This window comes from Lichenostomus cassidix, chromosome 20 (assembly GCF_008360975.1).
Source record: "Lichenostomus cassidix isolate B80296 chromosome 20, HeHo_3.0, whole genome shotgun sequence".
Classification (NCBI taxonomy): Eukaryota; Metazoa; Chordata; class Aves; order Passeriformes; family Meliphagidae; genus Lichenostomus; species Lichenostomus cassidix.
Window position 1 is genome coordinate 6,713,598 of NC_139500.1, and position 12,982 is coordinate 6,726,579.

Consider the following 12,982-nt stretch of genomic DNA (forward strand, 5'->3'; position numbering starts at 1 on the left):
CTGTCATTGCATCATACCAGAGGAGGCTGATCTGTGCTTGTGTATCCATGGTTCTGTTTCAGATATGAGTTTCCCGAGATCTGAAGATGCAGATGCTGCCGCTGACAGGACCTTCCTGGATTCAGCCCTGGCCAAGAGGCTGACCTGTGGCTTCTGCAGGAGGGTGTTCCAGTGTGCTGAGGAGCTGAAGGAGCACATCCACGAGCATGCCTTCTCCATGCTGTTCCCCTTCGACGTGCTCGACTGCTCCCAGCCCAGCCTGGCCGACGGCGTTCCTGCCGGGCAGCTCTCCCGCTTCCAGTGCTCCAAGTGCCCCGCCAGCTTCACCCTGAAATCCAACATGGATCGCCACGAGAAGACCATCCACTTCCACTGTAAGAAGATGCAGTGTCCTACCTGTGCCAAGCTGTTTCGTGACAAGACAGACTTAAAGCGGCACCTTCTGTCAGTGCACTCGAGCGAGCGCACCTTTGTCTGTCTCTGCTGTGGGAAGGGCTTCGGCACCCAGAAGAACCTCAGTAGCCACGTGAAAATGTGTTACCTGGGCTCTGCCCACCTGGCTGGGCTGGAGCTTTTGGACAGTGTAGGACCAAGCGAGGATCCTGAGGATGCATAGCTGCTGTTGTTGTATATGAGACACTTCCTTGAACTAGGAAAAGCAAATTGTTCTGTGGGTCTCGTGCTGCAAATAAATGTTCCACAGGTCTAATTTCATAGAGTAACTCCCCAGAGTTGATCAGTTGATGCTGTGCTGGTTCCAGATGCTGTGTCACTGCAGCTTTGGTGCGATTTTTGGGCAAAGATAACTTTTTGGGGTCCATAAAATGGGCACTTTGTTTTATTGGTGTGCTCATTCTGTGTTCTGACACTGCCTTCAACTGTTTTATCAGTAGATCTCAAAGTGCTTTATAAAAGAAATGGTGATGTTTTCCTCCAGTTTCCCAGGAACATAGCATCCCTCAGGTTGTTGAAAGTGCTAGCAATAGAATTAATAATAGAATTCAGTTCTGAGTTCTGCTCTGGTGCTCTGTCCATTAGACCATTTGGGCATTCCAGGGGTTTTCACCATGAATTTAGGAGCTGTGGAAGCACTGTTTTGCTGTTTGTAAAGTCTGGTTTTCTATGTCTTTCAAAAGAGAAAAACATGCTGCTTGCTCATATGTGCAATAGGGTATTCTATTTGGGCTTGAAAGTTGTTGCAAGGCTTGTACATTTTACTGATACTGTATTTCAGTACTTTCTGGGCTTTTTTTTTTAAATCATCCTGGTGTATGGCTGTGGTTTTCAGGGATTCTGTACATTTTTGTGACTTGCTTGGTTTAAATACTGTAATTAAGTTAGCCAGGCTGGTGGTGTTGAAGCAGAGGAAGGAGGCTTTACATAGATTTAATTGTAACTTGGGGTGTGCATACAGAATCAGTAATGGCTGTTCCTGGTGGGTAGAAATATGTAATTCATACTTTATTCTATGAAATTCACTTATTTTTAAAAAAATCAAATATTTCTGTGTCTCTTGCTATATATTTACATACAAAACCAGATTATGGTAGCTGTGAAATGAGAGTAGCATAATTAAGAGCAGTGCTTCCCAGCTGCTCTGTGTGCAGCACAGCTTGTCAGCATGTGGGGTTGTTTTCCTCAGTGTGAGAGACAGCTGAGGAGAAAAGAAACCAACTTCTACAAATGTTCTTTAGAGCTCTTCAGGGAAGTTCTTTCTCATGATACTAGTGCATCTCAGGGAGACAAAAACTGAGAAATACTTAGTTGTGCACGATGTGGACTTAGTGGGGAGGTTCTTCCCCAGACCTTTCCTGTGGAAAGGTGAACAAAAGCCCATCGGTTGCTGCTGCCCTTGGGCTTGTAGAGAAGGAACAGGTGTACTCAGGTGCAGCTTTGCTCCACCTGTTCCTGCTGGGAGCTGGAGCATCAGGGAGACAGCTCCATGCCATGCCAGAGCTGGGAAGCTAGAGTTTCCCTGCTTGGCTTAGTGTTTACTCTTCATGTGAGCAGGCTGCAGTCAGAATTGAGAATAAGTTCCTGTGTAATCACTGTAGTACACTTTAATCATTTGGGTTTGAATTTTATGGTTTTTGCAAAGTCACTTTCATTTTTCCCGCTCTTGTTCCCATTGACATCTTTGGCATGGGAGATCTCGGCTGTCTGTGAATGTGTGTAGTTTTTAGTGTCAGCTTTCCTTGTGACAGATGTCAGAGTAATTGCCTCATGATTTATTTTGCTCTTAAATAATCAGCAAGTGAGAAAGGAGAAAGCTGAGCCAGAAAACAAAGTTGTAACCCAATGAATCTTATCTTGAAATTTGGGAGCAGCAGGAAAGGATTTGTCTGACTTGGAAAAGTAAGATGCCAGCAAAAGCAATTTCAGCAAACTTTAAAAGGTTTCATTACATGATAATAGTTAATGAGGTTTCATGTTTGTTCATTTTTCTTGTATTTTAGAATTTAATTTGACATGGAATTCTTTTTCTATAGTCAGGTCAACAGTCTCTAATAGAAGTTTCAGTAGCATTTTCCTTGGCCTGTACATCAGAGTGCTTCCTGACTTCAGCAATGGGAATTTCCAGTGCTTCCCTTCAGGATCAAGACTAGGTTTTTTAAATTGTTAGAAGCAAAGGGTGTGACTGGGCAGAGCTTTGCTGGGTTTGTGTAGAACAGGTGTTGGAAGAAGGATTTTACTGCTAGGAAATGGCATGGGAAGCTGATGGGAGGTGTGAGTCTGACAGTTAAATTGCACCTTGCTATTTATGACCTTAAATATAATGAGGATTAAGCGGACAAGAATTCTCCTAAAAGTTTGTGAATTCTTTCTAATAACCCAAAGAATGTGGTATTTCAGTGATTATTAACTAGATGTCAGTTTACAGAGTTAATCCCAAGCAGCTCTATCAGGCATCACTAGTGCTTTTCCTTCACTCTCAGGGATGTAGGAGCCTGTTTCCTTTAACAGCCTCAGTGAAATAAGTTACTTGAGATGATAATACCAAAGATTTTTTTTTCCCAAGCATTATTGTGTTGGTTTTAAAAACACACATTTCCATAAATATTTCAGTGGCATTAAGTACACAGATTTTTACTGTGGCACTGTTTGTATTTCCTTCTCAATTTCTTGGTGCTGTGTCCAGTAGCTCTTTACCTATGGTGCTGCTGTTTATCATCTTGATGATCATGTTAAAGATGATTTCTTAGGACCTTAAAGCTGCTACATCTAATGCTGCTCTATAAAAGATTGTCATTTAGACAAAGGGTGATGCTCATACCAAAGCTGGTATTTGTGCATTAAATAGATGTACTGTGGGTGCATATATTCACCAGGACTGTGAAAATGTTAACTCTGCAATACAATTATTTTTCTGAAAATGCTGCTGGTTTTCAGGTGTTTCCTTTTGTAGATACCAGAACTAAATATGTAGCTATTTGGTGCAAAAAGAGTTCTCAATAAAACTATAGCTGCAAACAGTGTTCTGTGAGTATTTTTAAATACAGAAGCTGAAAATACTGGTTTTGAATAATTTAAGCTGAACGCAGGCGCGAGAGATCTTGGAATGGGACAGTGTCAGGAACAGGCTGTTGGAAATCCATGGATGTGTTGGAAGCAGGTGGCTGGGGAGGAGTGTGCTGGGAGTGCAGGTCATGCACCCAGGGCTGGCTGTTGCCTTCTCAGCTTTGCAGCAGCTCAGCCCTGAAGGGAAGGGAGAGATGTGGGCAGGATCAGGGAGCAGCACTGGGTCAGGGAACAGCAGGATCAGGTGCAACCTGATGTAGGAATAAGGGATTTTGTGGATTTCTGTCCTTAAAGCACTTTTTCTTCGTGATGTCAGGGTCTCTGGGTCAGTGTTTTCCAGTGGCTCTGCAGTGTGTGTGGTGTGGAGCAGGACTGGAGGAAGGAGGGTTCATGTCCCCTCTTGACTCCCTGTGCTCAGCTTACAGCTTGCTCACCTTGTCTGCACTCCACAGTAACAGGGTTTTTAGAAGTGTGTGTGTTACCTGTCACCAGTAATCGAGTGGTTACAGAATCAGACTGGAAATGTATTTGTAATAAACGGCTTTGTATCATAGAATTGCTACCTGGTGTAGAAGAACGTGGGCTCCTTGCCTCTGAGTGTATAGATGAGGGAGTGTCAAACCCTAGGAGAAAATAAAGAAAAAAATATTTTCCTGTAACATAAAAGACAAAGAATTTTATTATTGTTCTAGGTGTTCGGGGTTTTTTTCCCTATGGGCTAGAAAATTCTCTTGGCAGCTTTACAAATGGGCTGAGAAAACACCAAGCAACAAGAAAAAAAGGCACCTGTGGGCTGAGCAGCCCAAGGCAGTGATTTTGGAGCCCCAGAACAGAACAGAATATTAGATCCAGTGCAAACTGATAATCAAAGGAATTTTTTCTTCCACCAAGTTACCTGTGTGGAGGATATGTTTGAATTCTGAGTAGTCAAAACAACTGCTGAGATAAACTTCATATCACATCATCTTTTAAGATCTTGAATCATGCTTTTATTGTACATTACAACAATAGGAAACTACTTAAAATACTTTTTCTAAGATGAACTGATGTTGATATGTTTGTTCTGATTACCCAGGAGGGCATTACCTTATTTAAAGGTGTCTCTTAGTAGTGCCAGCTGGTTTGCACTTCTACATGAGTGACAAATGTAGTTGCTTTTCATGTTGTTCCACCTGTATTGATATACAAGACAAAGTACATTTTAAAAGCAGAAGGAGGAAAAAAAAAAAACCAGCCCACAAACTGGGCATGAAATGTCACTATGTGGGCTCCCCAATTTTCTTTGAAAAGGCCATTTTTCAGTGTACAGTGTAACTCCAGGGAATTCTCGGTGACATGCTGAGGGTATGCACTGTGCACACACCTAGTAGGGCATTTATATTATATATTGCATTTTATATTATATCTATCTATATATATATAGATACATATAATATTTCAATAAGCATCTAAAAATATTGGTGAGTAAAGGGTCTGTCAGGAGTTGGTGAGTGAGGGAGTTATTCCCTTAGCTCTCCTCCATAGATTGTTTCCTTATCCAGGACTCATTTACATACACATAAGTTACAGTACTTAACCAGAACTTGCTTTTTTCCCCCCTTCCTTGTTATGTAAATATATTGCTTTGAGAAATAACAATAATTAGGAGAAAAGTGGGTGAAAATTAACGTACTAATGGTAACAGGTTGCCTGCCCTCTTTATTTTCCCTTTAGCAAGCAATGTCTGCAACAGGCTGTTGGTAAATATTTGTGTGTTAACTTGTTCAAAAGCTGCTCTAATGGAGGTATTCAACTTCTTAGCTTTAATAATGTATGGCCATTAATACAGTTATAAGGATTAAAAATATGTAGGTGGTTAAGGGGTGAGAGTGTGATTTCACAGTGAACTAATTTAATAGTGAGATCATCAGTGAGAAGGCTGTTTTGAGACATTCTGAGATTAATCTATATGCTCTGGCTCTCTCTCTTACAGTCAACGAGTTCACAGTCATCAGGAAGAAGTTCAAGTGCCCCTACTGCAGCTTTTCAGCCATGCACCAGTGCATCCTGAAGAGACACATGAGATCCCACACGGGAGAGAGACCCTATCCCTGTGAGATCTGCGGGAAGAAGTTCACCCGCCGGGAGCACATGAAGCGCCACACCTTGGTAAGGGCACTGCTGGGGGAAGCAGCTGTGAGCTCAATCCTGCTGCAATTCCACAAGTTTTCAAGATCTCTTATTGGTTTTGCAGCAGGGAACACCTTGCTGTGCCAGCTGGTTGCCTCCAGCATTTTATTTCTGAGAATTTCCCCTATTCTAAATTTTTTTTCATAAATTCAGGGTGTTGTCAGCATATTTCCCCTTCTCTTCCTTTGAATATTGGCATTTAATCAGTTAGAATATCATCTTTCTAATGGCACTGTCCAATACTGAGGGCCAAGTGCTGTTTCTGTGTTTAATACTTATTAATTGCGCAGTAAAGAGAATAAGATTAATTTCTGTTCAGTTGCATGCAGGAATATGGCTCTCTTTGAACCTGCTGACTGAACTGTCAGTATGAATAAAAGGGAGAGAGGTAATCAGTTTTTTAACACTGCTCTAGTGGAAGGTGTCCCTGCCCATGGTGGGGGGTCAGAACTAGATCAGCTTTAAGGTCCTTCCAACCCGAACCATTCTGTGATAATTACAAATTGATTTAGTACCTGGTTTATAATTTCTTCTTTATATGGCTCTTTTAGCCCTTATTCTGCACTCCTGACCACTTTCTGTTCTCCTATTCAGCTTTTGATGCCTGAAAATCATTTTTGTACAAGTTGAAAGTGAGTGATACCTATAGATCCTGCTGGATGACTCTGAGCAACCCTGTCCAACTGCTTTTAAAAAAGCAGTAAAATTTAATGCCTTTGCTTGATAAAGTAGAAGAATGTCATGGGGACTGGCTTGGAGCAGGGGAGCCTGCAGCCAGAGCACATCAGAGGCACTCACAGGCTTTGAACACGGCTGGGACTGCTGCAACACAGAGCCTGAGCCAGTGTCCTGCAGTAGGGAGGGCTGAGGGGCTACGATGGGTCAATTTGTCCTCTTCCCAAAGAGCTTTAGCTCAGCTGAGTATTCCAGAGCACAGGGTTGTGGAGAATCAGGTGATGAGAGCTGGTGATCCCATGCTGAGGCAGGAGCAGGGAGCAAGCATCCAGGCAGCTGCTTTAAAATAAAAGGAAGGACTTTAATCAGCAAAACCTTTCCCAGAGGCTGTTGTGATCATGAAAAGAAGAAACGAGTTAAAAAGGATTAGGGACTAGTGATATGTACCCAAGGCTCTGGTGGCTGATGGGCTGCCCAGGACAACCCCAAACCACTTAGACTGGATCCTTGTGTGCTTCTGCACCTATTCCTAAAGTGTCTCCTGCAGATCAGTGCCAGACACAGGGCATTGAGTGCCTGTGCTGTCCCCATGTGGTGTTAATATATAAAAGAATAAAGAAAAAAATATATAAAAGAAAAAAATGTATTTATAATACATATTGGGCAGCCCTAAAGTAGGCAGGGAGTTGGACTAGAAGATTGTCACGTGTCCCTTCTAACTGAACTTTTCTATATAAAAATAAAATCAATATGTGTTTTACATGGATATATGTGTAAGTGAAAGTAGCCGATGAGGCTCCTTGTGGTGGAATTTGGGAGTTCTCACTGCTCTGGTTTCCTATGGCAGAGGAGCAGCTGAGTGGTTTGACAAGCCACTTTGACAAGTGGTTTTGCCTTCCCTGAGGGGCAAAAGTGGCCAGGGACAGATTTCACCTTTAATCAGATGTTTTATGCTTCTCAAAGTATGTAATTTTGCTCATTGAATAGTGCAGTTTGACTCTGGAAGTGAATTCTTCTACCCTGCAGAGTATTTTCCTTGCTTCCTTTACTGGCCACATATTCTGTGATAGTTCCATATGCACAGGATTCTTGCAGCATGAGTTATGGAAGAGAAACATTTGTATCAAACCGAAGTAGTCAGAAATAAGGTGAGAAGTACATTCAGATGTGTATTTTGGGAGATACAGGAGGCATTCCCAGTGCTGCTGTTCTTTGGTTCTGGACAGCGGTGGGATCAGGAGGAGACCACTAAATCCCAATGACATTAACACTGGTTTGATCAGGGTTGTTCTGCTCTGGTCTGTACAGAACTGCTGCTTCTGGATTGGTTGTTTCTTTTCTTTAACATTTTCCCCTTGGTGGTTAGTGTGACACAACTATTCCACCCCAGACAAGCAGAGAGAAAAAGGAGGGAAAAAAACTGTCATAAAATTTCCTCTCAGAATTATTAGTGTGACGATGAACAGGCAGTCCCAAAGGATTTTCCATTGTGTCATCATGGCAGGGTTGAATTAATCACAGTGGGTTTGAGTTCACAGTGAAATCCAGTTGTGACCTCAGGTTGCAGGTGTGGATTCACCTTTGCAGAGAACATGGGAGCAGCTCTCATCCCATCTCCATCGGCATTCACCTTTGTGATCTTCCTTCTTTTCCAGGTCCACAGCAAAGACAAAAAATACGTCTGCAAGGTTTGCAACAGGGTGTTCATGTCGGCAGCCAGCGTGGGGATCAAGCACGGCTCTCGCCGCCACGGCGTCTGCGCCGACTGCTCCGGCCGCGGCATCGCCGGACACCTGGACCACAATGGGGGAGAAGGGTCCCCAGATGAGTGCTACCCCGGGGAAGGGCAGTACATGGAAGACCCAGATGACATCAAAGTGGAAGGAGACGAGGAGATGGGAGACGACGACGACATCAAGTGGAAGGATGACGTGGGGATGTCACAGGATGATGTGATTTTAGATGATGACAAAGATGTCGACTCCCCGCAGGAGCAGGACAACTCTGGGGAGAATGACAAGGATTTTACCTGGATTTCTTAGGGATTTTTTTTTTTGTTTGATTTTTTTGTTTCGCTCTGTTGTTTGTAGGGGGAGGGAGGGTGGGGAGGAAGGAGTATGTTGGAAAAGCTAAGTAGCCTTGTTGTCGTCCATGTGTGCAAAATAACTCTTGTGTTTTCTAAACAAGTCCTTCTCTGTTCCACTCAGACACTGTCTTAGTGGTGTCGCTTCCAGTGGCACGACTGACTTCGCCTTCCCCCTTTCCCTTTTCCCTTTTCCCCCTGTCACCCCCTGCCCACGGCCACCCCTCCAGCCAGAGGGAGGTGGAGTCTCTGCAGGTGTGAGGAGGCTGGTGAAGCGTGAATCCTCCTCCCCTTCCCACCCTGAACCGAGCACTGGGTAGGTCTGTGTGTCCAAAGCAGGTTTGTTGGTTGGTTGGGGGTTTTTTTAACACCTTGTCTGTGCAAAAATCCCAGCAGCAGTGGAATTCTAAGTTAAGGTTGTGAAAGCAGATGGATGGATGCGTTGGAGGGCTTCCCCTGGTGATACAGGCCTTTTGCAAAGTCATTTAAAGAGTTTTTATTATTTTTTATGGAGCCAAATAGATCAAAAGGCAAGTCAGATTACAGCCTTACGGATACTTCTCTTGGATTCTTAGCTTCCAAAAGAAATCACCATCAAAGACAGATTGTGACTTTTCTTGGACCTACTGGCATCTTACCCACATCCTGTCTTCCAGCCTTGGTCATCCGCGGGCACCAAAATGTGTTGGTGCTTCTGGAGGCACCTTTTTCTCTAGAGGACACAGGTAGCTCTGTACCTGTCATTCTTCTCCACAAATATCTTCACTTTTCTCCCTTTGCTCAGCTGCCTTTTTCATGAATATATGCAAACTGTAGCAAAACCAAGGCATTCGGCGAAGTGCAGGGTGAGCTGGGAAAGGCGAGAAGCCGAGGTGAGGAGATCCCAGCAGGGTGGAATCTTGCTGCTCCTGTCCCATGGACTTTGGTGGGGCCAGGATTTCACCTGGGTACCTTGTTCTTCCTTGCCAATCCAAGCATTCTCATTGATCACGGGTAGGTCTAACACCTACTCAATTCACAACAAAGACCTTCAGCTTTAGCTGCACTGGTTCTGTGTAAATTTTCCAATAAACCATTCTTTCTTTAAATAAGAACCATGTGTGTCTCCTAGCATCTCCTCAGACTCTGTGGGGCTGCTCCTGGTAGTTGTATTCTCCCTGTGCATATCGGCCACTGTTGCCTTCTTCCAGCTACACCTAAATAACAACAGCGACAGCGTGTGTTGGAATTGTCTTGTTCCTGAGAAACAGCTTGTTCTACCTTCACCTCTTTGCTTCTGGTGCTTTTTTAAATTTAAAAAAAAAAAAAAAAAAAAAAAGCTGAAGACCTCACTCCTTCCTTGCCATTGGGCAATTTTCTATGATGTCTGTGACTGTGGTACCTTGAAACCGCCACGAAAGACAACCTATTACCAGAAGCCAAATGACTCAAGGTGCTATTTTCCTTCCTGCAGGCCTGGTGGTCCGTGAGGAAAAGTGTGGTTCCACCCAGCAAAGGAATTAAAAGTACATTGTACAATAAACCCCCATAAAGCAAATAATCTGAAAGGATTTAAGCCACTCTGTGCCGCGATTTGGTGGAGCTTGGTGGGAGCCTTGATCCTGGCACCTGCAGGAGCTGGTTCCCTCTTCATTCCCTTCTTCCAGTTGCATCCTGGGTTTATGGCATTCACTCCCTTTCTCTGCTCCTCAGTTCCTTGCAGACATTCGCCACCTTCTCTCTGCGTCCATCATCCCTGTTCACCGTTGTTTCCATTGGGAGCCTCCAGGCTCCTGCCCTGTTGGTTTGGGGTGCTCAGTGATGTGGGAGCACAGGTCTTTCCTAAAATCCTCTGTGTGGCTCAGTGAGGTCACACCAGCGCTGCTGCTGCTGCCCCTTGGACTGGAGGAGTTAGTGGGACTTGTTGCTTTAGGCAGTGAGCATGGATAAGTTCTTCCTTAAATACAGAAGAGCAGAGCGGGTCACGCAGGAAGGTTTTTCTTAACTTGTAAAAATCTCATTTTGCGTTTTAGCTTCTTTTCCTTCTCCTCCCTTATTTAAAAAGCTGTAAAACCCCAGTCAGTATGTCATGATTGGACCTTTATATACCCTTTTCCAGTGGTTTGGGGGGTCCCAGAGTGAGGAGGCTGTTCCCTTATCCCAATTTTGGCCTCCCCAGAGTGTGGGCTCTGTATTTATTGTCATTTACCCTGTAAATATGGAGGAGGTGGGGGTGCCTGAGATCCTGAATGTGCAGCCTCACCTGTTGCGTGTAGACAAATACATACAGTACTTTAAAGATTTATCTGTAGCCTTGCTTTTTATATGTAAAAATCTATTTAAAAGAGAATTTTAAAACCCAAACAGTTCAAACCCCTGGGTTTGTGTGACATTCCGATGGTCCATCCCCTCCGATGCCTGCGTGTGCATCCACCTTCTGAGGAGGAGCAGGTGTGGGCCAAGCCCTCCTCTTCCTCCCTGCCCTTGGGTAACTCAGTTTTGTCATCAAGAGTTACGGAGTTCTGAGCTTTCTTCCCAATTCCTTTGGAAATATTTTATTCTTTTCTTTCCTCGTTTTTATAAAGGGTGGGCAGAGAGCCGGGCAGCGCTCAGGAGTGTTTCCTAATTGTGCCACTTTGAGGCTCTTTGAGCTGAGGATGCAAAAAAAATAAAAAGAAAAAATGGAAAATCCACATAAAAACGGACTTTTCTCATATGATAACCTCGCACGTGCTTCTGTCCCACTAACACACGCCCTGTACCAAATAAAACGCTTCTAACACCTGATGTCTATTGAAGTGCTTTGTTCTGATGGAGGTGTGCAGAGCTGGAAATGCAGGGATTCATCTTTAACCTTCCATGCTCCGACTCGGGGTTGAAAAGAAGGAATTTGGGCACGTTTTTTATGCTGAAACTTTATAAACTTCATCAGTTGCTCCAGGTGATCGCATCCCTCCAGCTTCTCTCCGGGGTCTCTCAGATCTACTGCCTATGCAAACTTCTGCTCTTGGAGATTTAAACAAAACCCCATTAATTCTGCCTGTTCTGCATCTCATCTTTGTATTTCCCTTCAGGGCTTTGTATACTTCACTGAGGTTCCCTTTTTTTAATTTTTTCTAAATATATATATATGTATGTGTATATATATACAGATGTAGTTCCGAAACAGTAACTCCCTTAGAGGTAAAACATGGATATACTCCATCTTGAGAACTTGCAACTCATTTTTTTAAAGCATTTGTACATGTAAATGTCCCTCCTTGAATTCCTTGCTTACCCTCATTTTTTGTTTTAAATCTGAGTGCCAGGAGTACAGAGCGTTTCAGCCATGGTGCAGAACGGGGCAGAGGGCATTGTCCTGTCTGTGCCCTCTGGAAAACATCCCAGGGATCCATGGACTTGGAGAATATCTTAAAGGGTGGAGACAGAAGAGGTCCTTGTGTCGATTTGGGATTTCCAAAAATGTTATTGAATTCATGAATTCCCCAGTTTTGTGGTTTTTAAGGTCACCCCAAAGCCTCACAGCTGCAGAGCGGCTTTGGGAGCAGGCAGAGGGGGACTTCTCTAATGAAGGTTTGCAAAGTGATTGTCCTTTCCCTTTTTTTTTTTTTTCTTTAATCAAAAGTCAGTTTTTTTGGACAACAAAACGAGTATTTTTTGTCCGGAAGGAAACCCACTCCAGCGTTACTTCCCCTTTTGTTTCCTCTCCCCACTCCTGCCTTTAAACACTCTGCTTCCCCGAAGCAAAGTCGTGGCTTTGGGGTGGGTGTGTGTGTTTTGGGATTGTCCCCAAGCACCCTCCCCTCAAAGCTTCCCCTTTTGCACATCATCCTTGAGGAAACTCCATGAAAACAATGCAAAAACTGGAATTTTTTGCAATATTCTGAAAGATAATCTAATTTTCGCTCATTCTGTGACACGTGCGACTCCTACGAAAGCCATAATTAATGGTTCCTTTGATTTTGTAGATCCTGAATCGTGTTTTGAATTTCAGCCTTTTTTTTTTTTCAGTCCCCCTAGTCAGAGTGCTGTGTGTATGCTTTCATATATATTTATTTTTCAACGTGCTTTAAACCTGTCTACAAAAATAAAGCTGAACAAACACAAAAAGGACTGTGTTTGAAGATTGTTGATTTTTTTTTTTGCTGGGAATATTCTATATTATACTGACTTTATATTAATTATTATAAACCTGTGTTTGTATTGAAGATGTGTTTAATATTTTGGGGAGGTTGAGGAGATTTCGTAACCAGAAGTCAGTGGGAGAACATGCTGTGTTGTACTGATTTTCTGTCGATGTAGTTCAGGTAAATCTGATTTTATTTTCTAGTTGCTGCCCAGTTCCTCGCCTGCTGGGGGCTGCCCCTCGGATAGAACCTTTGTGATGGGATTTAGCTTAGACATACCTGCAAAAATCAATCAGTTTCAATAAATTGGGAAATTGCTGCTACAATTTTGTCTGGTTTTTCTTATTTTTTAATACATTATTGTTATTATTTTTCTCCTTGTCTTGTGTGGAAGGATGGGGTGACAGGGGGACCCAGCTGCAGCCCTGTG

General features: G+C 43.4%; 1 protein-coding gene across 7 annotated transcripts in view; it reads left to right on the forward strand.

The window, feature by feature from the left end:
• Window positions 1-12,878, forward strand: part of ZBTB46 (zinc finger and BTB domain containing 46) — a 51,678-nt gene extending 38,800 nt beyond the window's left edge. For 6 of the 7 annotated variants that reach the window (XM_085079300.1, XM_085079302.1, XM_085079301.1 and 3 more), the window contains 3 exons: window positions 63-374; window positions 5,492-5,667; window positions 8,019-12,878. In XM_085079300.1, the coding sequence (XP_084935426.1) occupies window positions 63-374; window positions 5,492-5,667; window positions 8,019-8,405 (875 nt within the window). In that variant the 3' untranslated portion in view covers window positions 8,406-12,878. The remainder of the gene's footprint in view (window positions 1-62; window positions 375-5,491; window positions 5,668-8,018) is intronic. The other variant, XM_085079305.1, reaches the window with a different exon arrangement.
• The last annotated feature ends 104 nt before the right edge of the window (window positions 12,879-12,982 follow it).